General features: G+C 39.9%; 1 protein-coding gene across 2 annotated transcripts in view; it reads right to left on the bottom strand.

Annotated features, from left to right (window-relative positions):
* Positions 1 to 1260: 1260 nt before the first annotated feature.
* The window catches only part of LOC119734478 (short transient receptor potential channel 4-like), a 49671-nt gene continuing 23853 nt past the window's right edge, over positions 1261 to 27078 (bottom strand). For both annotated transcript variants that reach the window (XM_038208004.1, XM_038208005.1), the window contains exons 3-12: positions 13714 to 13838; positions 11338 to 11835; positions 10609 to 10960; positions 10033 to 10169; positions 8851 to 9001; positions 8009 to 8576; positions 7333 to 7531; positions 6819 to 6995; positions 6572 to 6616; positions 1261 to 6208 (exon numbers count right to left, since the gene is read on the bottom strand). In XM_038208004.1, the coding sequence (XP_038063932.1) occupies positions 5531 to 6208; positions 6572 to 6616; positions 6819 to 6995; positions 7333 to 7531; positions 8009 to 8576; positions 8851 to 9001; positions 10033 to 10169; positions 10609 to 10960; positions 11338 to 11835; positions 13714 to 13838 (2930 nt within the window). In that variant the 3' untranslated portion in view covers positions 1261 to 5530. The remainder of the gene's footprint in view (positions 6209 to 6571; positions 6617 to 6818; positions 6996 to 7332; positions 7532 to 8008; positions 8577 to 8850; positions 9002 to 10032; positions 10170 to 10608; positions 10961 to 11337; positions 11836 to 13713; positions 13839 to 27078) is intronic.

The following is a 27078-nucleotide window of genomic DNA, read 5'->3' as shown; positions in this document are numbered from 1 at the left end:
TTTCACGTTCCTTAATATCCGCCCCGCCATTTAATGGAATAGTCAGAACTCTTAGCCAATCAGAGTGGTTCTTGTATCGTCGTTGGCAAAAGCCGAACGTGGTACTTCGCACGTGGTTTGACCTTTCAACATGAGAAAAATAATTTGCATGCGTATTGTTCTTCCGTTTGGCGGGAAACACTTGTACCTGTAATTGTAACCGTGTGTAAGGTAATTTCTTCTTAGTAGCGCTTTTGTTGGTAGTCTTCACAGAATAATGGCGGCGGACTTGTGACACGTGTTTTGCCGTTTCAGTAGAACACAGAGAAATTCTACTTACGGGATAATGACGTGTATTGTTACATGTAGGCCTACGGTACATACCCGAATTCCGTGGATATTTCGTGTTTCCTGTGACTTTTAAAAACTGTTGGAATAAGATGTTACAACAGGAACCAAAGTGTCGTCACTCTGCCAACAGGACGTCGCGCACTGTGTGTGCATGTGATACGAAGTAAGACTTCTGGACAATGCACAATGAAATTTCCTTGCTATGCCGGAATGTTTTTCAGTGACATGAACAAACGGCCTTACGTAAATAAATGGACATGAATGCTGCACATCATACTTGTGTTTATAGCTCCATGCTGGAGGGAAGTGGAATTCCAGCTTTTCTGAACTGGGTAAGTACATGCTTTTTGGTCGAGTTTCTTTAAGTGTGCAATGTACCTGTAGGGGTTCTAGCCCTATATCACGGCATTAACCCCTCCTATATGATCCCCACTACCGTAATATGCATCTCCCGCATACCCGCTGAACGGAATTATGTTTGTACATGTAATTCAATAGGCAATTTTGCTTTTAATTCCTTCCAAACTACTACTCGACTGTGCCTTCCGGTCATTCATCTTCTAAATTCTTCGCATTTCAACAGAGGGCGCTAAATAGTCGCACCGTTAGTTACCTCTGTCGGTCAGCCATATTAATTATAAATTTGCAATGACACCCTCACCCCGCAGAATCAGGGAAAATACAGGGAGAAAGAGTGAAATTAACAAATTGTCAGGCTACCTGCATAGTGGAGCCATATCTTGGGATTCTGAATTAAATAAAGCATTTTTCATTTTAATATTCAAATGCTGAACTTTTCCCGATCTCGATACATATAATGATTGTAAATAATCGAATTTCGAATTGAAGGTCAGTAATTTAATTTACCAAGCCTTAATACTTTATTTTTTAATCTATGATCTATAAAGGATAGAAACTTTTATCTTTATAATCTATCCCATTACTCGTAGCCCATCACCCATAACTTTATTTTATGCTTAGAAATATAATTATTTTTTCTCTTTAATAATTCGTCTGTTTTTGTATGATACAAGCTATGCTTTCTAGTTTTTGCCACCTCTACTGGCCATTATATCTCAACTAATACTTGTATTCGTTTTCATTTTTGCCATTCAGAGGAAATTAATGTGTCTGTGATTGATCGATCTTTTGGGAATCATCTATCTAATGAAAAGTAATCCTAAGATTAATGCTCTTTTTTATTTTTACCAAATGCAAGATTTGATTAAAATTTTTTGAATACGTAAATGTGTCATGTCGGTCCTCTCGCGAAAACTGAAAGAGATAGCATAAATGTCCCAGTTCTTCGTTATTAACACGCTTCGCCCATTTTTTTTTAAGGGAGAAGCGATAGACATAATGTCTGTCATTGGATAAATGAAATAAACACAAATAAACCGAAACAAAAGTCGGTTTCCAAAGCGTTATACATGTCCATATAAGTTTTATTAATAGTTATGTTAATACAATAATAAGCATTACAATAAACCGTATTATATCGTGTTCAATTGCTCTTACCCCGAAACTGAAACCATTATCGAAAAAGAAGGTCATATTTTGATTACTTGTTTCGTATAGAAGAGCAAAGACATGTTCATATTAATTATTTTTAATTTTTAACATCAGAATCATATACATTGTGGATAACAATTAAATGTTAAAGCAAGAGCTACAACATATTCACAAGTACAAAGATCATGTGGGTATCATGTGGGTAATTACCTAGAATGGATTTCGAAGCCATGCATGCATGCTTTTCAAAGAACTATCTCAGTGCTATTGTTTTCATAATAGCACAGCCCCCAGCCGTCTCAATAATTCTTAGAGATCTTAATTTGTGATACCATCCCAAACAATTCCAAATAATTGATAATCACAATTTGGTAGGCTTTACATTGGCAGGTGTTTTGGTTGATCAAATATCGAGAGTCTCAATGGTCAAGAGATGGTGTCTTTAAAAATGTGAAATGTTTTCTGTATGCAATCTTGGTCTTATTTAATGGAAGTGTCGAGCAGAAAATATTGCTTGAAGCCTATATGTGCTGAACAAAAAAGAAATATGCATAACATGAATTTATGGTGAGCATATATTTTCCGTGTTTAGCACATTCCTGTACTTAACATGAACAGTGCCTTGAAATTGACTCAAGATGTCCAAGGAATTCCACTTTATAAACCGAGCCTGCGGCGTTTCAACTCCACACAAAACTTCACTGGTTATCCTGCCAGACACCACAATTACAATAATTTAAAAGACTATATATAGTATTAATTCTATTTACAAATAAATACAATTTCAAAGAAACCATAACCGTATCAGTAGAATCCAATCCAAACTTTGTCTTGAAGAAATACTCGCCGATGAAAGAAGTGATTTTTAATGACTTGGAGTCACCGCACAACTCCAAAACAATAGACATAATTACACAAGAATGTAATTGTTATGACATCCCACTTGCTGAATCTGGTTTATGACACGTCACACCTTTTTTTTATTTTCGAAGAAATTCAAAATTTGAAGATTGCAATATGAAGTCGGTATGTGAAAAATGTCGTTGAATAGTTTTTTTTTTAAATGTTTTAATATGTGTAAGCCTGTAGGGAATTTAAAAAATGTGTAACAAACGCGGATTTCACGGAAGTTAATAATGTGCATTGCGGAACAAATTGCTACGTCACAATTTAGGAGCTTTCTCTCCATAAGAGCGCCAGTGGGAAAACCTTGCATTTTTTCAACTCTTATATTTTTTTTGTGACAATGGACTGCAAAATCTGTCCAGAATTGACTGCACTTTTTCTATTCATTGAGCATGTATTTCAAGTAAACAATGTTCAGCGTTAAACATAACAACACATTTCAACATTATTGTAAAGAAAAACTAGTATTAATTATTTAGATAAATGAGGGCTACATGATATTATTCAAAGTCGTATACTGACATAAAAATCAAGGCCAATGTCAAAGGTGGATTTTCAAATTGTGGACTGTTCTCTTTAGAATGAAATAAAGGCAAATCAGCATTACATTTAGACATAAAATGTTTTCATATCTTGTGAGGTTTAAATAATAAGTAAACTGGAAAACGGTACATATTTGAGTTCTAGATTTGCCGGAATCAAAGGATAGAAATGCCACATTGCTTAAAATTGAACATTAACTACAATACAGAAGACACACATTAACAAAAAAATATTTTAAAGAGGTGGTATATCCTCAACTTTGCCCCAATATATAGTAAGAGTGTTATTCAAAAATTAATGATCTCATTTTACACAACACCATGCTCGTAAATCGACAAAACCTAGCTCCAACCTCCATCCCGAGTTATGACTCATTCATCTCTCGCTCTCTCTATCTCCTAAAAAGCTACCTCTAATTCCAAAACACCTTTCTACATATGTATCCCGATAAAAATGACAGGAACACTCAAAATTCCTATCTCCGTTAAAGTACTGCAAAGGACTCTTGTTACTTCCGTATAGTATGTATACCAGCAACATGAATGTTAACCTACATCTACAAATAATTCATGTGTACAACATTAAGGAAATGAAAGTGCGATGATCGAGTAGGGCGTGGCCACTGCCAATGGTTTTAAGCCGAAGATGACGTTATCACACTTTCACTCCCCTTTGTAAATACCTCTATTAAAAACTCGTTACAAAAGCGTTAAAACGTTTCAGTTTTGCCACTCAAATGTTTTCCTTTATTTTGTATACAAGTGGGGTCCAAAGGTGCTCAGTACGCGGCTATTAATTTGTCTGCCGCGCGCGTATAGACCATTATCATGTTGCAGCCATTTGATTTTATTCCCATTCAAATCAATGTCACCAAAGCGAGGCTGGAGGGGAAAATAGTCTGGTTCCTTTTTTTACACAAAACATTATTATTCAGTACTGTTATTGGATACAGGGAACATGACTAAAATGGTGGAAGCACGATATAGGTCTATATCATGCGTTTGACGTGCCACATTGTACCACGTGTGACATGCTCGTGGCCAATAGGAATGGCTGTTTTGTCTTAGGGATTTATGAATACTTTTGCATTTAAATAAACACCTTTTTCTAGTGCAAAGTATTGACCCTTTAATGTTAGTGGCAACAATTATACTATTAAAATCCAGGAAAAAAACGACGTGATATTTGTAGGTCAAAATACCTATAGTTACACATGCAGAATGTCCGTTTAGTTGTATACTTATCTGCAAATTAGTCCATAATGCATGGTAATATAATCACTTACAATCGTCACAAACGCACACTCCCCCTTGCGTACCGTGCCACGTGTCAAAATCAAAGTAGTTCTGAAAGATCTAGAATTACTAGATAATTATATACAAACCGATGGGACTGTCCGCAATATTTATTCCATGCGTATTACCAAAATACAAATGCTCATGTTGCAACCTTGCTTGTTAACCAGCTACATAATGTTTTTGACTTAACCCAATGGTCTTGTGTTTTGACATGTAATGTCAAAACACAAGAAACTCTCTGTTACTCTCTGTTACTTCGCTGTTCGTGCTGATCGTGGATATGACAATTTCTTAATGATGGTACCAAAACAGGTGTGTCAATTTGCATTTTCTAATAAACAACAGTCAACATTTGCTTTCGCGTTTTAAAAAGTTTAGTAACGAAATAAAAATTGCGGCTTTAACAATTTACACGAATTCAAAATATTACATAGAGTAGTCTTTTGTATTACACGTTCATATACAAATGATCTATTTTTAATACCTGATATTTTTGTCGAACGAAAATGTAAAACCTTAATTTAATAATTCCCATGTTACATAACATTAAATTATATTATTAACGACCAACAACTTGATAACAAATATAGCAATATTTTATGAGTAACTGCTAAAATATTAGATAAGTATGATTACTATAACAATTTTGCGGCTGTTAATGGAGCAAGACGATAAAGATATAAATGTGTTAGAAATTCAACTTGCTCTGTCCTAGACTCCTTGTCCAGTCGGGAAGTTGAGGAAATAGCTTAACGATATTTTGCTATAAGTGTTCAGCGGGAAACAACTAAGAAAATCCTCAGATGACAATCATCTCGCTGGTATTGCATCCTTAGTGATGAGGAGGCACTGACCTTAGTGTAGCCTCCACTCCAGTCTGTGAATCATTCGTTTACCAACAGCCCAAGTTGTGAACCGATTCCGCTGGAATTGAGGCTGGGTCAAACCTTAGTCGTGCTCTCCAGCATGTTTTCCACAACGTCCTTGTTATTATTGCGTGAAATGCTACCTAGGTGGTTCAGATGGCTGGTGCTGTGCCTGCGTTTACGCCTACTACTCCCCCGCTTCTTATGACTGCTGATGCTGTTCCGCGGACTTCCCAATAATGGCACTTCAGGATCCTCATCAATGTACCGAATGGGTTCATATCGTTCCCACTCCGGAGGATACATGTAGTTGGCAATATTTGCCGGTAGTGAGGGTGACTTGGGCTTGTACCTATTCTTAGCGGAAGGGGACTCCATTTCCCCGGTATCGTAGACAGGCGGAGGCAACTCAGAGTTCCGCGAGTCCAGTAGATCCTGAGACGCGGCTTTGCAGATCTCAGAGCATCCCGATTTGACGGACTCCATGCTGTCAGGTCTGGACAGTGGCTTCTTGACAATCTCATGCATCTTCTGGAACATCTCGGTGCCGACAGTGGGTCCTGTGGGACCGTTGGCTATCCGGTTTTCCATGTCTAGCATCTTGGAGTCCATCCCGGACAAGGCTTCGAACATCTCGTACTTGAAGCCTGAGATGTCTTGCTTGATGCGGTTGACCCATTGCTCCTGGTTACCTTCCTCGTCGTCACGCTTGGCGTCGAAGATGTACCGTCTGACCAACTTGCCCATGATGTCCTGTAACGAACACAAAATCCATGTACTGTGCCTCACCTAGATATCACCGACAGACTTCAGGTTTTTGGGATCTTACTTAGTACAGTTTAACACAGGCCTTCTGTCACACTGATTCAAATAGGGATGGCCTTTCCCAAAATAATCCTGGCACACTATAACAACAATTTTATTCTCATATAACGATAAATGATGGATCATCACCGTTGTCATCAAAACTGTTGTCATGGCACTACTATCAACGTCATTGCCGTCTTTGTCATTGTCATCGTCAAGATTGTCACAAATGTCATTGTCATCATCAATGCTCGCAAATAACGGCATGGTCTCCTGTAGCTTCTTGACTGCCGCGAACTTCCAACTTACCCGATATTGCTTCTCTCTTTCCTCCATAAAAGCCTTGTTTCGCTCCTGAAAGAGATACGAAAAGGAGAACATTATTAGTATCAAGATAATTATTTACTTTTTTATATTTAGAACTTTTGAATTGGACTTAGTATCCTTTTTGTAGTTCAGCTATGGCTTGCAAACATTTTCCTGGCCGTAATAAAAGACAATTCCCTGATCTTGGTAAAACGTTTAAACCTTGCCATCTTTTATGATAATAAATCACCTTCTTCTCCTGCCGAGACTGGGCGCCATGCAGTCTGTCCCATATCCACTTACAGATGTAACCAATCGTTTTGGGCGCGGGGACGACGTTGAAAGGAGGTGGAATGGTACCGCGACCCTCAAAATACGTCATCCACAGTTTGGACCGCGAAAACTTCCACTGGATCTCTGCATCTTCCTACATTTGAATTTTGTAATTAACAGTCCAAGTAATAAGTTTCAGTGAGGGATAAGAATACTTAACACAGTTTGAAACATGACTTTACGTTATGTTAACAAATTGTCGAATGAAACAATGAAGGGGCGATGAAAACGGGTAAGATGCACGATTTAAGACCAAAAGTAACGAACGAGTAAACAGTAAAATATCATCTTCATTTGAACAACTGGTGCCACTCAGTCTAGCGCCCTCTGTTGATTTCATATTCAAGTTCATGCCCAGTGCTTAGTTTACGAAAGTTTGTAAATTCCGATTCGGTAGTTAATTGATATTATTTTCTGAGACTCGGACCTACCTCAATCCGCGTATACGTGTTGCTCATCATGGCAATCAACACGTTCATGAGGACCACAATGGCTATGATGTGATAAGCAGCATAGAGTCCGGTCCCCACGCCCTCCGTAAACGTGTGGGACACGCCCTTCAAATCCAGAATTTCTAAATCAGGAAGACCGAACAACGCCCAGAAAAGTGTGGCCATGGTTTCTGGAAGACTGTAGCCAGAAGTAATGAAAACAAAAGTAACGTTAACACGACGGCTTGTCTTACTTTAAATGATGTCATCGTCACAAATGTGCTGCTCGAAATACAACATTGTTTCCATCTGACAATTAAAAAACGGACCAAAGCGGCAGGCTGTGTTGTAAAAGATCAGCTCAATGTTTAGGCCTAAATCATAGAACATTGTATGTACATAACTCGCTAGTTTATGGCTGTGCCGAAATACTGTGGTTCAAGTGTACAATTTCCGTGCCTGATGAGCGCATTTGTGTATAACTATGTTTTGCACCGGCACTGCTATGTTTGGCACCGGTAATGTAACTTGAAGAGCACTCGACGAAGCTAGGAATCGCAGGTCATAGCTGGATGTTCAAGTTCGTTCTCGAGAGATGGTCGGACCCTATGAATCGATGATATCGACTCATTCTTATAGGAAAAACGTCAACAAAGAATGTTGGAAGAGTACTTACGAGCTGAAATACATCCTGCAGTTGTCGCACTGTGTCCGGTACTCGGCTGCGTAGTACCCGTAAAGTTGATTCATACCAAGAGAGAAGGCGAACAGGACAAACAAGAAAATGAGCATGAACTTGGTGATGTCGAACATCATGCCGCCCAGCGAGATCTGCATGGGCCCGACGTGGCGATTCATGACGGTCAGGCTAATGGGTCTCAGGAAGCTCAACACCTTCGCGATGGCAAAGAGTCCCTCAGCGATCAACATGGGATCGTCGCTATTCCAATACACCCTGCCAGTGGAGTTTTCCGTCTTTGTGTAGACTGGGTAGGGTTCACCGCCGCTACTACCCGTCCGACGCCGGCTGCCCGTGCTCCCTCCTCCCACTTCCCCCGCATCGTCTTCCTGGGATTTGATAAAGTTGGCCATCCTGGTATCCAACTGGCTGATTGTGCCGTCCAGGGAGGCAAGTTTCTCCACGACCTGACCATCTTTGCTCTCCTGGTCATACTTCATGACATCAATCTGAACGGACAATTCGTGGATGGCCTGAAGAAGACGCCGTGGGTCCACTTCCTCCTCTGTGTGATATCAAAGTGGGAGATTGGATATCCATTGATTAATGTACACCATTTTTTTGGTTCACTCGCAAGGATTGTATTGAACAAACCCATGATTTCAAGGAGAATGTTGTCTTCTTTTAAGTTTCCCACAATCTGGGTTCAGCCTTGTGTATAAGCCTAAATCTCATCGTAAGCAACTATCTGATAATAATCGAATACCCAGTCAACGTCGTTCAGTTTAAGGGTTTCTGCCTGCTGAAAGAACAGACCAACATGTTCTTAAGGTCCCTACCTGTCGGCATACTGGACGGTAACTCTCCACTAGGCGTGAAATCGTCCTCATCATCCGTAGGTGTCCAGGATATTGTCATTGTGTCCGTCGTGACTGGGTGCATGGTGACGTTCGCCAGGTTTGCTGACGGGTCTTTCATTCTCTCCAAAGCCTTGTGGGACAAAATCAGACAATAACAAAATGCAAATTCCTTGTCTTTGAGTCAGGGGTGGCGGAACACTTTTCAAACTGGGGGCAACACCAAAAAGGGGCACTTGCTCCGAAAAAAAGGGCACCTTTATGGTCCCGTGCATTTCGCCATAAACCTATATGACGAGGAACAAATTATGAATACGTGGTCCATCTTGCTCTTTGTGTGTCTTTTACCTAGTTACGTAGAGAGATCCTTTTTTTGTCGCGAGAGGGGCACTGTTGTTAATTTGATGGCCAGTTCAGTGACCATTTTATTTGCGTGAAGAGCGCTATTATTTTTAGGGGCCAGTTTTCCATCTTGAGAGGGGCACAATTTTAATGTTGCGAGCGGGGCACTAATTGGGCTTTCGAGGGGCAGTTTTCCATCTCAAGAAGTTATCGCGATATGAGCACTTTTGTTTTTGATGGCCAATATTCCATCTCGAGAGTGGCACAATTTTATTATTGCGAGAGCGATATTTGTGCTTTCGAGGGGTAGTTTTTCATCTCGAAAAGGTGCACAATCTTGTTAATTCGAGAGGGGTACTTGCGTTTTTGAGGGGCAGTTTTGCAATACAAGAGAGGAGACAAGTTTATAGGTAGCGCGATCAGTATGCTTTCTTACGTGTGCGTTAATTAAGGGGCAGTTTTATTTTGATCACGAGGGAGCAAATTTATACCCGCGAGATGGGCACAATACGACTAGTTGTTAGAAGTAGGTGGATTATTCTTATTACTTGGAATTTTGTTTTGAAAGCCATTAATGTTGGCAACAACCTTTACATACTGAATATATGGAATATGTTCAAGTGGGAGGAATATAGTTTGGGGGTATAGTGTCTTATAGTTAATAAGTGTTTTAGTATTTCAACACTTTGAGGAACTAATTCCTGTGTTTCCTTTTGATGTAGCGATAACGCAGCCGGCGATAGTTTGCCAGCTATTAGTGGGAAAAAACCATGACTGCAAAGAGCGACAAAACGTCTTTAAGGAGAACGTCAGAATAGTTACCTTAAGGTACACGACCACTCTGAGCGCTATGGATGCCCAGTAAAGAGACAGCGTTAGGAAGTCCAGAACATTCCACCTATCCTTGAGATATCGCGAACCGTAGTACCATAGCTCTTTGATTTCGGCCCACGTTAAACCTGTAAAAGGGAATTAGAATCGTTTGAAGAGGACGATTACTGTTTGAAAACTGTTTATCAGCATTGGAGTTTCCATTTTCTTTGTCATTTTCATGTAGGTATAACAGGTGTGACTGATTGTCATCACAGTTCTTCGGTATGATTTGTTAATGTACTCCAACAGATAATGGAACATGTTTTTGGTTTCAACTAGCTTTAACTGCAAGTGTTGTATTACTTTACTGCAGGATATTTACTCTCCCCCGAACTGTAAGAGCCTGGAGTATTTGACCAGTTTGGGACGAACGGGTCCCAAAACAACTAGGCCTATCCCTGCACACTCTGCATTTTACTGACTGTTCCTAGCTTCCTGCTTGGACACAGTTACGTGGAGCTTGATTCAGTTGTTAAGATGACCTCTCTCTGAAATGGTTCCCGTCATCTGACTCTGATATCTTACCGATTACCCAGTAGATGACAAGCCATTCAGTAAACGTAGGTGCCAACGTTCTCGAGTCTATAGAATTGCCATGTTCGTCTACGTCCCGGCCACCGGACGACTGGAGACCGAGCAAGACCAGGAAAAACAGATTGGAGCAGGTATGGCAGACGAACTGGACGTGTGGTACCCGCATGAATGCTCCCACTTTACCCCAGGGGTAGATGATGTAGAGGATGCTGAGGATGGGGAAGCAGATGCCAACCATGGCGGAGAAGATGGAGGAGGAAAGCCAGTTTGAGTCGTACCAGGTGGGAAGACCCTCGTACCATAGCTGGGTTAGCCTCTGCTGGCAGTGAGGATGAGCTACAAACTGTCGAGTGATCAAACATTCATTAGAGAAAATTAGAAAGACAATGCAGAAGTTTCATACCAATTAAGACGGAGTTCATTCCAGAATTTACTTCAACAAGCTTGAGTCCATTCATATCTTAAATTCCGATAATGATCTTGACCTGTCATGAACTAACTGTCTTCAAGAAGCAGGTGAGGCCCATCGGCTTGAACTCACTGAAGCGTCTCACAGGAATAGCGTACTTTAAATTGTGACTTGCAGTTGACTTCTTCAGAAAATACTCAGAACACTTTATGTCAAAGATATTGCTTTATTACTCACCTGAAACTCCATTAATCTAAATTACCGTACTCAAAAGCATCACGTTAATAAAGTCATGTCGAGGTGATACTAACCTTCCTCTGCTCGTAATGGATGGCGATCTTGACTTTGTAAGGGCCCACTCCGTTACCCTCCACGTAGGCCCCCCAGAGGTAGGGGTCGTGGTAGAGTATACACGTCTGCTCCTTGTGGTTCCGAATGTGGCCCAGGATATCGGCCGCGAACTGCTCGCACTGCCCGGCCAGCTCATGGAACTGCTCTGAGAACTCCGGGTTCTTGTGGGACAGCTTCCTGAGCTTGTCACACATCTCGAAGGCAGTGTGGATCGGATCGGCGCTGGTCAGTGAGATGTAGGCTTGGGATGCCAGGGCTCGGTAGATGTTGAGCATGCCCAGGGAGTGCTGGAGGGTCTGGGTCTGGGTGCTGAAGGCGTAGTATTCGGGGTCTTCGATCCGGGCTCCGTACTCCAGGAGAATCTTGATGATGTCGTAGTTGTTGTGATGGGAGGCCAGGACGATGGGTGTGATGTCTGGATGGAAATCGCCATTCAGCGCACGGCAGTTCAGAAATTCCTGAATGAAAAGCCATTCAAGCAACATACATGTCAAGGATTGTTGGTATAGGCCTATTTGTAAACTTTTGGAGTTTTTCGTTTGCGTAAAGCCTGTTTTTTGTGTGGTAATCTTCTCGAAACCTTACTTTCTGAATCAAAGCACTGCGATTATACTTGAGAAACATAATTGAATGGAACTCTTTACTGATGTATTAAGTTAAGTGTGAAAACATTGAAAGTACGCATTCCCAGTATATACGACATTCGGATAAGGGCATGCAGTTTTCTCAGACAAAATAGAGTATCAGTGTCATTTTGTCAAAAAGTCAAGCGGTAATCCGTAAACATACTTCATAGGTTAAAAAAAAGACCAAAATGTGATCACGATTTTTCTAAAGCACACGAAAGACCTATGTCTCAGTGGCTGTCACTTCGAAACGTTTAGGGAATGTATAAGTTACATTTTGATTACTGAACCGCGGAATCTCTCGACAAAGTGTTTCTTCCAAATTGTACCCTTGCAAGAGACCGATAAACCTGCACGTGTGCACCATGGATGATATGAGCAGGTGCAGTGCTCCAACCTGCATGCCTTGTAATCAATTAATAACTCACACTGCCAGTTTCTCACTTTCAACTGAATACCAAAGCATGTTTAGAATAATTAAGGGATTTGCAGGCTGGTAATTAAGCCATCACTTTGGCTCGGCCATGTTGTTTTCTTAACCATGAACGCCCCCGAACGGTCAAGGTCTGGCTATCTAATGCATTTGTAATGCGATTAGATGCCATCGCACGGTACTCCTCTCAAGGGTCTTAATCGTATGGTGATCATGTTATCAAATTATCCCTAAGGCAAGTACATCCTAAGAAGCTTCTTTAGTATGTGATCCCCCTTTCTCTACTTATTATTAATCGTAAAGACTAGGGGTCATACCGTAGGCTGCTTGTTTGGGGTGGAAGTATTAAACGGTTGAAAGGCTGAGCCCAAAGCATATAGATTTTATTTTAATGTCAAGCAGTGACATCTAAGTCCCTCTTCACTTTTGTAATAGAAGTTACATTTTTGCCATCATGATTATTATTTTAGTTGAAGTCAAAGTGGAAAAGTTGTTGACTTCTGTATTGAAAAAACTGTTAGCTTGAGAAATGCTTTATACCTGTTTCAGTATACCGCACAGGGTGAGTAAAAAAAAACACCCGAAACCCAAATGTCGGGACCATTATTTTAGCGAAGTTCTAAATGTAGCACTTTTAAAATCTAGGATATGAAAGCCCAATTCATAAGCTTTCTTTTAGTACAAGAATCATTCAAATCGTACTTTTGAAGTTACGGGCTTGTAAACACGACCACCGTTTTAAAGTTCTGTCCACGGATCACAAAAAGGTAAGTATTCTTTCAGCAAAACGAAAACAAATCACATATTGATGTGTGTGAATTGTTTTCGTTTTGCTGAAAGAACGCACACCTTCTGTGTGATCCGTGGACAGAACTTTAAAACGGTGGTCGTGTTTAAAAGCCCGTAACTTGAAAAGTACGTAAGTGATTTGAATGAATTTTGTACTAAAGAAAGCTTATGAATTGGGCTTTCATAACCGAGATTTTGAAGTGCTAAATGCAGAACTTCACTAGAACAATAGTCCCGACATTTGGGTTTCGTGTTTTTTGACTCACCCTGTATAAAAACCACTTTAAGGAAAAACCAAGAGTTGTTTTATGGTATGCTAACGAATTTGAACTCTGTAAGGCAAACTGGTGAAAGGTGTTTTTACATGCCCAATTCTTGCGTTTTCACCTGGAATGGTGTACCTAATTTATACATAAGCTTTAACTCCACAAATTTCCAAAAAATGCTGGCTTTTTTTGTACTGGGCGATGTCTAAATTTAAACCTTACCGGTATGTTCTTCTGTTTGATGTATTCGCATATCATCTGCGCTGCATTCGTGAACTGTTCATCCACTGCCCGCAAGAGGGCGTCTCCCAGTTGCACGCTATGCTCCAACAACAACTTAATGATTTCTGCAAAGAGGAAAAATGTCGTCAGAACACAAGCAGTATCCCAATAAAACTTGATGGAATAAAAAAAACGGTATCAGTGACACTATAAAACGTGAACGTGGACATTGCACAATTGCTGTGGTGATATGTCATGTGTTAATGAAAATACCACAGTACCACTTTTATAGGCTTTCTTGGTGAATAGGGCGATGGTCGTTTTACAGAGTATTTTATTTCCAATTTGAAAAGAGATAAAAATCTACACAACCTTCCATCTCTATGAACACAGTTAAAACAATGCACTGAGTAGTTAAAAATGCACTGAGTGGTTAATGGTAATAGTCTGAACAGATATCACTCCTGTTTAACCTCACATTAATTCTGCATAAATTCCCCCCAATTTACAGTAGTCCGTTTATTCACACTGCAAGCTGGCATATGGGAGTCAGTCCACCTATTGAGATCTCACACTGGGGTGACACTGCCTCCGTCTAAATAGCTGAAAACCCAGGCCATAAAAATTGCCTGAATATCAGCCGCTTGCTAATTGGGTAATATCGTTTTCACTGAGGGCTCATGATAGCCAAAGGGTAGATTATACAGATCGAGGCTTGATTAAGCCTAGAAGTACAGCGCCCCCGATGTCCGCGATGGGCGTGACCATGGGAACATCAACACAAGTGGGTGGTTGCTGGGGTAACCCTTGTTTCCAAATCATACGGTTTCTTTTTAATGAGAAAATGTATACGTTAAACTTCTTTGATTATATTGGTATATTGATTACCGTGGCTGCGCAGAACAGGCTGATGCTTGATCTCATCTTAAACTCTATGCATATAAGGGAAATCAAGGTTTTCTTTAATCCATAAAAGCGCCAAACATGATTATGATATGACCGCCAGTATAATAATGACCGATAATGGGTCACTTGGAGACATTCCCATAGACATGTGCACATTCCCCGTCCCCAACTTTAATTACCCTTAACCCCAATGTTACCATATCCTATCCCCACGAATTTTGGTATATTTATATTTTGGACCATGAGCAATCGATCTAGCCTGTTTGGGACGGTACAATTTTGCCTCTAAATAGGAGCTGTGACATTAGGGAGACGGTGTCTCCCTATAAGGCAAAATTAATGACGAATTAATGACAAATTTCTGCTTAAGGGTACATTAACAGATGTATTTGGTTCTGTTTCGAAGAAATGAGCAACGATAAAATGAATTAAACACGGACATCCGCCCGTTCTTGTGCATGCTTGCTAATAAATCAACATCACAAACTATTTTAGGTGTATATGTGTACAATCCATGTATAAACAAAACGATAAATGCGTAAAAACATGGTCCGATTCCAGTCACTATCGTTCGAATCTACTCGGGCCATTTTACTTGAGGGTTATATTTTTGGTTTCATCATTGGTTTCATCAGCTTACGTCTTTCTGTTTTCATGTACGGCTCGTCATTGATAATTAACAAATGCCACCTGTGAACAGACTAGTGATCCATAACTCTCCTACTATAGTAATGTACGTATTTCCGTCTTGCGTGACAGAAGTTGAAGGCCATTAAAACCACGTAGCTGTACCAACTTGAATTGTTTAAAGTATCGGCTATTGTTTTGCTTCAAATTAGAGCATTTGCGTCATAACTTTTCGATTACAGCGTTTTTGCATTAAAAATGTATGAAGTGTCAACCCTAACTTGTTTTTAACGAATATCCTGCGCACTGTAAACCTTTATGTTTACTCATTGTCGTGGAAGATATTTTTGTTGAAGATGTAATCGATGGCGGTGCAATACTCGACACCTAACGCGGGAAAGCCTTTCCTCCGTTCTTACATCAACCTTTTTTTGGCGCCAGTTTCACCTTGACCCAGTTGGACCCGTATTGGTAAAGCTCAAGCCTCTGTCGATTGCCGGTCAACCGGACACAATTTGTCAATACCGTGAACGGAACCGTGAACGAAGTTGTCAGTGGATGCAGCTAGAGCAGGCCCCGTGGTGATGGAGGAGAGAAGCAAAGAACAAACGAACAACCACATGACTAAACAAAAAATGCTTCACCAACAAAGATCCAAACATTCCAAAAATATTCCAAGTTGTAACTCAGTAATTTGTTTGCTGCTGCATATATGACATTGTTTCCGCCTCTAAAATGTTCAATGGGTTATACAATCGAAGTGAAGGTAGAATACAGAAATCATTTTAGGTTTTTTTTTATGGTGATGAACCTATCGAATAAACGCTCTTTTGTACCCCAGATTTGCCACAATCGTAGATCATAAGTTCAAGACCTTTCCAAAATTATTCTTATCATTCACACAATTCATGAAGTGTACCCTTTCAGAACAGCATCCATGCATGAGAGTCTTTATGAACGACCTCTTGTTTCAACGCAGTCAGGTCTGTCTCAATTTGCATGTCATCGGTCCAGCCGCTATTGATTCAATTAGTCCGTGTCACATCAGTGTTGCCACCCTTCGATTACCACGACAACTCCCCCTGACACCAAGGCAACAACATATTGATCACTCTGAGGATGCATATAAGTTTCTGGTTCACTTGACACAGCGTTTGCCAAAACAGTGTGAGAAATCGGAACGATCCGTCCTATAGCGATAATGAATTGGTCTGCTCGCAAGGTTGTGAACCAATTATTTTTCCACAGGTCACGAGCTGCATGCTTTTGGTAGACAACTGAGGAGCCGACTTTAGAAAATGGAGGATTTGAAGGTGTTCTTGAAACTTAATATCTCCCCCTGATGACTCGGCTTTCCATCCTGCCTCTTAGTCTTACGGGACATGAACAGCAGAGCTGAATCTAAAACAGGTTTTAGATCCATGGATCACAAAAAAGGTGATTTGTAATGTGATCACATTGGAGACTTGAGTTTCTGAATTTTATTAATTTCATAATCCTGATGGTATATACGGGCATAGTAATTATGAAGCACCATAAAACATGCAGTGCTTGAACTGAAGAACTGAAGTATCGCTGATAATTTGTTGTGTAGTGTTAAAGACTATTGGTCGAGTTATCGTTATTGCACATGAATAAGTGATCGCACTTTGGAATCATACTTCCATGTGAGTGGCTGGTTTACGAGCATTGCTCGGTAACATTTCCGCGGCAGGTGCTTGCGGCAGATGGTTCCCTTCGCCGTACCGTTTGCCATTCGCTCCCCTTGTATACACAATCATACTGCGGCCTAGACGCCAATTCACCGAAAAGGGAGCCACCACAAAACGCGATTATTGCCAAACTAATCAAATCATCCTGCCTGCAATTTTTTGAGCGGCGAAGCGTGCATAGCCGGTAACTCGCATTTTATGCCGGCTATCAAAAACGACGGAAAGGATAATTAATTTTTTTTCTTTCGAGTGTATAGGCTGCGGCTTTCACCCAGTCAAGGTGGTTTTCAGGTATTCTCGTAGCGGATGCAGGCACGGCACCTCCCCTGTGCATAGTCTGCGGAAGGCGCGGTTTTTCGCAGTATTTTACTCAGCTTGTGTAAAGGGGCTTGTATTTTTGCCCTTGTAGCGACAACACGCCTAATCAAAATGGCCAGCGATAATTAAAAGAAAAAGGGTGACGTTGGCGGGATTGGCGAAGATGACTCGTGATTTTCTCAAGGCAAGATATGTCATCTATCATCATGTTGCGCTATTCATGGATTCTGTCTTCTGATCTGTGAGAAGACACTAATTATTAACAGGCGTGTGACGGGTTCGCCGACAGAAAGGCTTTCATTTTCTAAAAGATTTTGTTGGTGTATTTCGGTTGCTGGTTTCTACATGGTGCATTTTTTTTGTTATAAAAATACTTGACTTTTAGTCAAATGTCTTACAAATATAAGGCGATCGATCCACAACTTTTCTCCCTCATTGAAAAATCACCCCCCCCCCCCCTAAAATATTACTTCTTATTTTTGTTAAATTGCTAGTAAATTGGGAAATTGTGTTGACATTAACACCATTGACAGAGCAGGTGTCCCCTTTTTCCTTATTCTATCAAGTTGCCGTCCCAATTCCCTCTTCAATATAGGCCTACTGCTCATTGTAATGTCGGAAAAGGTGGTGTGAGCGGTGCGTGAGTTTAGGATGACACATTCCCCACGATATTGAACATGAAGGATTGATTGAAACCCGTCACGCTCGAGAAAAGTCATTGATCTTGCCACTGCAATCATTTACACGTCCCCTGACGATTGGTAGGTAGTGGCCCCAGCTGTTACCGTCAACCTTTTCTAAAAAAAAAAAATCGTCCAAAAGTTATGATCTCTTCACCTTAACCAATGATAGTCACCGCTATAATCATTCTCTCCACATTACCAATTACCAGTGTCACCACAGGGCGAGTCAAAAAATATAAGAAACCCAAATGGCAACCTCTACTTCAAAAAGAGTTCTGCGTGTAGCGCGTTCCAGATCTAGGATATGAAATCCCAATTAATAAGCTTTCTTTTATTTTGTATAATCATTCAAATAACTCATGTACTTTTGGAGTTATGGAATTTTAAACACAAACACACCTTGTAACCTTGTCCACGGATCACAATAAAGGTATGCGATTATTCAGCAAAAACGAAAAATATTCACATATTCCAAAACCCATCAGAACACTCTCATAACCATGATAACTGGCACTTATCATAACAATTATTTCAAAACCTGCTGCTTCCAATGTTGAAACAACATGCTTTATAATGTCAAGAGTTTACCTTCTCGCTGTGCCTTCTACTTGGCTACCCCGAGACTTATGGGATTATTTTGATACCATTTCCAGGATACGACATGGTTTGAACTTTCGTTTTTTACTAAAATATCTACCTTAAATGTGATCCGTGGATCGACAAGGTTTATAAACGGTGTTTGCGTTCAAAATTCCGTAACTGGAAAAGTATTTGAGTGATGCTTTATTGAATGATTCTTTCACTAAAGGTCAGCTTATTAATTTGACTTTAATATGATCCTACATCTAAAAAGCGCTACATGCTGAACTTCTTTAAAGAAACAATAAACTATAGGGGACGCCATTTGGGTTTCCTTTTTTTTTTACTCACCCTGTATAGTCGACATGTCTAAAGCTGAATGTTTCTGTCATTTCATAATTTTGAGTACCCCTCCCAGTCCCTGTGTGTTTTCTTCTCTCTTTCTTTTTGTAACGAAAGTTTGATTGGTCCCTGTTTTACATGCATATTTTAAAATCCCAATGGGATACACAGTTGTAACAATTTCGTTTCCATCATATCGTTGACCGCAAACTTTCCCCACCATATGTTTCTACAAACAACACTAATTGCATACGGACCAGACAAGGCCGGGTATACCAGGAACACCACCCAGCTGCAACATGTGCGGATTAATACCATTTAGCTAATTCGAATTCATTTACCCAAGCCATATACCGATATGTTTGTTTTGTTTTGTTTATCCTCGGGATGGACCGTGCATGTGCCGCGTGCTCTTGAGTTGGTATAACTGGCGTCGTCAGTTGGAATTACAAACCAATTAGTGTACGATCTTGATTTCATTATGGGTCCCATCCATAATAAACATGTAGGATAAAAGTCAGACTCGCCAAGACCAGTAGACTAATTGCCTTCCGTCCAAAGTAGTCGGTGCTTATACTAAAATAATGTCTGGGATAGCTTAGCTTTGAGATATCCCTATACGACATGATCATACCCATGCAATGGGATCCATATGGCTTGAAGACCCTCAACTCATCCACGGTGCAATTGAGAAAGGTCCAAGGAAGAACATTGTTGTAGACGTTTATGTATTTTTACTCTATGAACTTATGTATTTTCTCCTTATATCAACCATACGCCTATTTACAAAGTTTAAGCAACAATATGGCATCTATATACATTTTTTTTGTACGAACGATTTACTATCGTGTTTGACACTCAATATTTAAATCAGATTTTTATTGATTCCAGTGACAAGCTAATGTGAATGACAATTGAGACCTCCGAACATTATTGTTGCAATGCAAACATCACCAAAATCAAATTTTTCTGATAAACATCACCGAAACATCAAAGCTTTCTAAAAAGCCAGCTTTCAATCTTAATAAAGACTCTTTTGTCGACGCCGTAGGTAACCATTTCTGGTTTGTCGGTCAACCATTCTTCATACTGATTACCAGTGAGCTAGGTAATTCATCAAAGCACTTTGCTATCTACTGTAGCCATAATGTTATATTACGCGCATGGGGCGCAGCCTTGCACGCAAGCCCGACTAGGGACCCTGTCAACTGTTGGTACACAATTCACTGCAATCGGTTTGCCAATGTAAGCCCGAGGCTTAAGCTTGGGCTTGTTTGGTAACGCGATGCACTACCGATCGGCCGCAAATCAATTTCATTCCTTCACCTTCTTGTTTGCCCGCCACCTGCCTAGTAGGCATCCGCATAATGCCCAGCCCTCATGTTTTGGTAATTTTCAGCCGCATTGCTTGGCCAGCACCTTTTTTTCACACTCCGTAAGTCAGGCACAGGTTTTGCCATTAATCAGGTGACACTGTCCGGAAAATAACTGATCACCCGGCACTTGTTCAGCGACGAAGCCGCTAAGACTCTTGGCAAAAAACCCACCGCAATTCGATTTACCTGGCCAAGGATGACTTGCATCCTTTGCTATTGTCATTTTGTTGTCTCCTTGAAAGGATGCATGCCTTCATCTCAATTGCCGCTTAAGAAGAATGCTCAAGGTTGATTGTTGAAGGAGAATTGTACAAAATGATATACCGTGATCATTAAGGTTATATTTCATGGAGTAAGCAGAGACAGTCCGCGATCGACTATACGACTTTTAAAGCTGCCGCTGAACTATATTTGTTCGAGCTGTATTTTCATTTTGCTTAATTCGCTTGTATAAATTCAGCCGCTTATATTTTTTTTGAAGCTAAGAGAAATCGTTTAACATCGTATGGAATCGTTAGTACACCCAATACTAAAAATAAAAAAGACCATGGAATTTTTGTGCGTTTCAGTTCATTTTGTTAATGGTATTTTACAGACAGACTGTATGTCGCGAAGCCTTCCTAATGAAAAGGAACTCGGCACAAGTCATTAAAAATCCGCTATAAACTGGCTGGCGAACATTGGCAAGATGTCGTAACTCATTCACACAAAGCACACATCCCACATTAAAACCGGCAGGTTCATGAAAGTGCAATTAAAATCAAGCCTGCTGGAGCCGGCTTAAAATATCGACTAGTTATATACCACTAGCATGTGCCGTATGTCACCACTGCAGCGCGCGCTTTATGCCCACCCAACAAGGCCATGCAGACAAGCACGTACTCCGATCGGTTCACTGCAACTTATGCCATATTTGTAATAAATATAAACACACCAGTAGCCTAAGGCTGCATCTGGATAAGAAAAACCATACGAAATTTCACTGAAGTCCTTGGAGCAGATTGTCAGGGTTCACGAGTTCAACACAAAGTCATTTCAGGATTTAATATTAATATTTGAATCATCACACAATAATGACATAGCGCCCACCCGCCATAATGCATTAATATGCAAAGTACAAGAACACATTTGGTTTAATAGTAACATATAACTTTTTTTGTTAAAATTGGAAATGTTTTGCCTTTAAAGGTAACTTTGATGACGTAGATATAGTTAGACATTTTGTTTGCTTTTTGAGTGTCACCTACAATTTAACTTCTACTTAAAGTTGTTTTTGTAATGCATGTATCATTTACACGACCTATGCAACACGCAGCCCCACAGCTGGCCTCTGATGAAAAAGTCCCCGCCCTTTAAAATAGCAATTTGCAAGTGCCGACATGGCAGGGATTTACCCATCCTGAAACTGTATATTTAAAACATTCTGCGCGTTCAACGATGCTCCTCAACCATGGAAGTTATCCGCCTACAGTGAAACTAGTCAATATCGAACATTCGAACGATGTTAATACGCAGCTAGACTATGGGCATCTTCAAAAGACTGTTGGCACAGCCAATTTATTCAGAGAAGTTATTTATTGTGAGAACTCCACGCTCATCGGAAGTTTCCAAAATGTTTACGAATTGTTCATATTTTTTGGGTAATTTTCAGCCAAAAAAACAAACAAAATGACAAACAAAAATCCTGAGAAACGTTTGTTCTCAAAAACAAAAAAATGAGCTGGTCATTTTTTTTTAAAAGTAACGCTGGTTATGTGTTTTGTTGGAGGCGCCCATCCAAGAACCCGTTGCTCTAAATGATTGAAATTATTGAAAAGCAAGAAAATGAAATGAAACTTAACTGAAGTTATATAACAATAGCTGATCCCTACGATTCTTTTTTTTTTTGCCCTTAAAACCCCAACTCCCTAGGGGGTATGCAAAATCGAATTGAAATTGGAGGATTCAGGACTGTTACCGTTAGGGTTAGCCACAACCTTTAACCATCAATATACAAACGAGGCCTTCCATCACTGTAGCTGGAAGATCAATCAAATTGCACAACACCAAATGGATCTCAGCTTCGAGGTCGGCCAAAAAAAATTCTGCTCATTACGTCTTGACCAGTGTCCCCCTGCATGGCTAGCCATACGCGGCAAATATAAGGGACTTTCTAATTACTCTCGTCTCATAAAACAGATATTATTGCTGCATATTTGCTGTCGCACTTGGAGACGGTGCCAGAAGTTTGCCCAGAACGGCAATGCCCCAGATATCGTCCTGTGTGTGACATTCCGCGACACGGTAGATTGGGGTCGTGTTGAACAAAACCACATTGGGTGTCGGAGCTATTAAGAAGTGATAAATAACATGGTGCTACGAATGTTAGTCTCTTGTGTTGGTACTTGGTAGTGACTGTTAACAAGTTTATAATATGGAGGTGTTAATTTGAAATGTTTCAAGGCCATAGTTTCTGTGGGACGAATAGTATTGAAATGTGATAATTCATGACATATTGGCTTGAAATTCAGTTTTGTTTGAAATATGGCAACGTGACAATGATCGTTTCATTGCCACGAAGGGCTTCGCTGATCCACCATACCGCTAAATGAGGCAGTACGAACTTCTTGTGCAATCTGCGTGCTCTTCTTCTAAGAAAATTATTGTATCTTGCTTGACAACTGATTTCCTCTTTCCAATTTTTGCTCAGAACAAAGGATCTATTGCTATATGTGAAGTACAATAACAAGTTTCAGAAGGAAATGTAACGTACAAAAGTCAAGAGAGTTTTACAGAAATCAAATACTCTTCGCGGTAACTGAATTAATTAGGAGCATCCCGAATGCAAGCAATATTATATACTATACTTAACACGTTTGAAATAGAAAAAAAATATTGCGATACATAAAATGCCATTTTATAGCAGAGTGATGAAATTTAATCAATTTTGTTTGTTTTGTTATCGCACTAAAGGAGTTAAAATTTACGACCACCTCGCGGGACCGAAGAACTGAGGATTTTTCACTTGAATCTAATTCAGTAAATGTTCAACCCAAGTCTCGAGGGGCGTGAATCTGTCAGCAATGCGTGGAAATAACGCTTTAGAATCCGGAGAACGCTGCACGGTCAGTGGCAGTCGGTTTTGATGGCTTCGCCAATCAGTTCTTGTGAAGGTTCTTAATCAGTCCGTCATTCCAACGAATCATTTTCAATGCGACCAGATTGAGTGATAATGACAGGAGTAGCCGACACGAGGTTTGGGCGCTGACACAAGTGTATCGGGACACCTGACGGGCAAAATTGAGACGAAATCTGTTTGAGTCAAGACAGCTGGGAGTATAAAAATATGCCAACGGCGAAAGTACTACATACCTATTCATAGTGACATTTGTCCGATTATTTTGAGGGACCATGACTTCATGAACAGTACAAGAATTATGAGACGAGTATATTTCAATAATGCTGTTAACTTGAACAAATCGAGAATTGTGTTTTTACAAAGCTTTAACACAGACAAAGTTTACTTGTATTGTATTCGAACTTCATAACTTCCAGTCTTGAAAATCGTTTTCGTTGAATTACCGGGCACTTCATCAATCATTTTTTTTATAGTGTTAAAGTTAATGATGCATTGCGCGCTGTTGATTCCATCTGTAACATGCACGAAAGCTTTCAAGCTTCCCGTAGAATAGCAAATAATAATATGAGGAATTAAATTTTACTTCAAAATGTAGCATTGATTTCTCAATTAGTGTTTTGTCTGGCTAGACCTAAAAACGAAACAGGATTGCTTGCGGCAATGTTATTTGTTATTTGTTAATTAGAAACAGAATTGAACAACAAGAACACATGTGTCTCCTCATTTGCACGTGAACGGCTTGTTTTGTTGCGCAGTATATTAATCAATTATTGAGTTTTGAGCCACCAAAAAATATTTTGTGAAATCGGACTATAATCGGAGAAATGCACCAACAGAAAATTAACAATAACTCGCCATCTGTTAGCGTGGGCCACATGCGACCGGGAACAAGCCAGATTGCATTGTAATGCTCAAATTGCTTCAGTGACCAATCTGTTTTCATTCAATGTCTACATTTCAGATCGATCACGAACAACGACATTCTGGCATCTGTGTCATATTTTGATTAAGTAAGAATTACTGGATTTGAAATTCTAATTGCCTTTCACTTCTATTTGTACTCCCCAAATGCTGTCGCTACAGTGCGCTCAATGCCTCAGAAACGCCACGTACAAATACATGTTAGACATCTTTTTAAAGACTTGTTAGGAGCATTATTAGTCTCAAACTGCGCATGCTCAAACACACAAGTGCAAACTCGTCACGGAGGCAACGTCAGCCCGAGACGCCCAAGCGGAGTCGGTCACACACGCACGTGGCCAAATTTGATCATGTCAGCAATGAGCGTGACCATCCTGTCCAATAAAAATAAGAAGAGAGAAAAAAAATACACCCGAGCAGGCCAAGTAAAATGTCAAGTCTAATGAGAGACGAGGGAATCTGAGTAAGATGGATAGGTTATGTTGCCCTGCTCTGACAAACCTTAGGAAAAGAATGCCAGTATATTAATGATCGACCTTCGGGTTTTTTAGTTGGGTAGTTTAAAGAAGCGTTTGAGGTAAATCATATCGTACCAATTGCAGCCAGACAATGATAACGAAGTGCGTTGTAACAACAAAATATAAACAAAATGCTATAATTATTAATGTTATATGTATTTATCACATTCAAGAAAAAAGGTAAATGAGCATTGTTTCATAATTCGTCTGTCCCCTTAATTGATACAAAACACAGACAGCAATCGCCACTTTTTTTATTTACAAGAACGTATTCTTTCATTACCGGTAGCTGTGATGTGAAGTCAATTTCGGAATCCTCTGTTATATCATCGATTGATATAATGCGGTATCTCAGAAAGCATTGCACTCCAATCTACGTATTGTTATTGTTTTACGCAATTAAAACAATTAGGCCCTAATACAGGTGTTTTGCTGAAAGTGCAGCATTGACGACCAAGACTATATGCTGAATATACTTTACAGTAATGTAAAACAGTACTGAAATACCAAACTTTTGAAATATGTTTCATGACAGCACCCAGCCAACTTTACTAATATACATGATTTGATCTTTTGTATTCTGTTTTTAATTGAGCATTTTGTTTTAGCTGAGTAATAGTGCACAGTAAATCTCCAAGTCTTGTGTCCCAACTCTTAATTATTATCATTGCAAAGATTGTTTTAATCGGAAAGAAACCAAAATAAGAATGCAAAAAAAAAAATTAAGCCTAAAAAAGAACCATATTCCTGCCTGACGTCAAATGGGTAAATTATGCGAGCGGTGATTGCGATTGTTTTAAACGTAATTAACATGCGACAGAGAACCTACGTGTTGATGAAGTGCAAAGTTAATGACGATGAGATAAAGTTGATCATCATACGCCTAATTACCCTTTAATCGCATTTTAATTAGTTTACATGCTTAAGCGAACAAATGTACTTTTAGTTCTCAGTTAGTTCCTCAGCTGATGAGTTACAGAGGGAGCCATCCCATCCCACTTCCTTAAGAATCAATATCTTATTTCCTCTTTGCTCTTACTTCAGTCATCTTCGCTCGATCTTCTCTACCACCAAAGAGTGACCCACGTGATCACATTCAATACACAGGACCCAGGCAAAGGCCTACTTCTTGTCAAGTTCATTCAAAAAATCGGGGGAAAGTTCGCGTAACTTTTGCGCGCGGCCTTCTACAAAAATGTACAGCTGTAACGTACCGCGGTCGAAAATAATAATTCTGCGCTGCTTTATCGGATTGGCTCATGGATCGATTTTTGAGGTCTTTCTGACGCAGAATTTAGAATCTAGGGTCGCGTTAATACATTTTGAACAGCTAGACCAGATGGGGAAATGATTCTCTATTTAACTGAGTGGTCATGTAGTATAAACCCCGATGAAAAACAAATAGAACATAAACGACAGATGGGAGTAAAAAAGAGGAAGGATTTAAAAATTAAATTAGACAATACTTATGCGTAACATGAATACATTTTATCGTGAAATGTGTCCATTAACATTCAATTAAGGTCAAGTGCATTCGTTTACAAACTGATGCTGCAATTCCTGCCAATTGTGATAAATTCAAACAAGCAATTACGTTCGGATTTCATAGTCGGGTCACTCATTGACGCTGTTCTTAGTAACCAGTAAATTTTCGAGGCCATGTCATATTTTGCGCTGTTTATTGCCATACTGCACTGGCGTTTCATATCGGAATACAAACGACCCCACGGGCAAAAGCGAGTCAAGTATATTTCGACCCGTAATAATGGTTTTAACTGAAGCCTACATTATTCACGTTGTCATTGAGCAAATGCAAGTTGTAAAGTTACAACATGAATGATGTACACAAGCGCCCAAATATGAAAAAAAATCACATCATGTAGAAAACTGTTTTATAGTCATCGTCAACGTTAGGACAACGAGGATTGAGGGAAATATTTTGCCAAAACCCCTTCAAATGCCAACATTCATTTGAGCAGAGACACTGTAATATCACCAGTGCGAGAGAAAGCATTGCGATTTGTATGTTTAATCAAATAAAACTACACGATAAATATTTGCTTGCTGGTATCATTATCACAACGGGATATCACTTTGAAAAGTAATATTTCCTTCACACTGTCATGTGCTGAACCAGTTCAAACCCTTGCGATGTGTTTTCGAACACGATGATAAGTTTCCGATCCCTGGTGGTGTTGTCGTGAAATCCCTTCAGACCATTAAGTAAACATGTATCAAGCAAATACAATAACAGTATATGACGCA

Source organism: Patiria miniata, unplaced genomic scaffold, assembly GCF_015706575.1.
Source record: "Patiria miniata isolate m_02_andy unplaced genomic scaffold, ASM1570657v1 HiC_scaffold_27, whole genome shotgun sequence".
NCBI lineage: Eukaryota > Metazoa > Echinodermata > Asteroidea > Valvatida > Asterinidae > Patiria > Patiria miniata.
The sequence above is the reverse complement of the archived record's forward strand: the minus strand, read 5'-3'. Positions and strand labels throughout refer to the sequence as shown.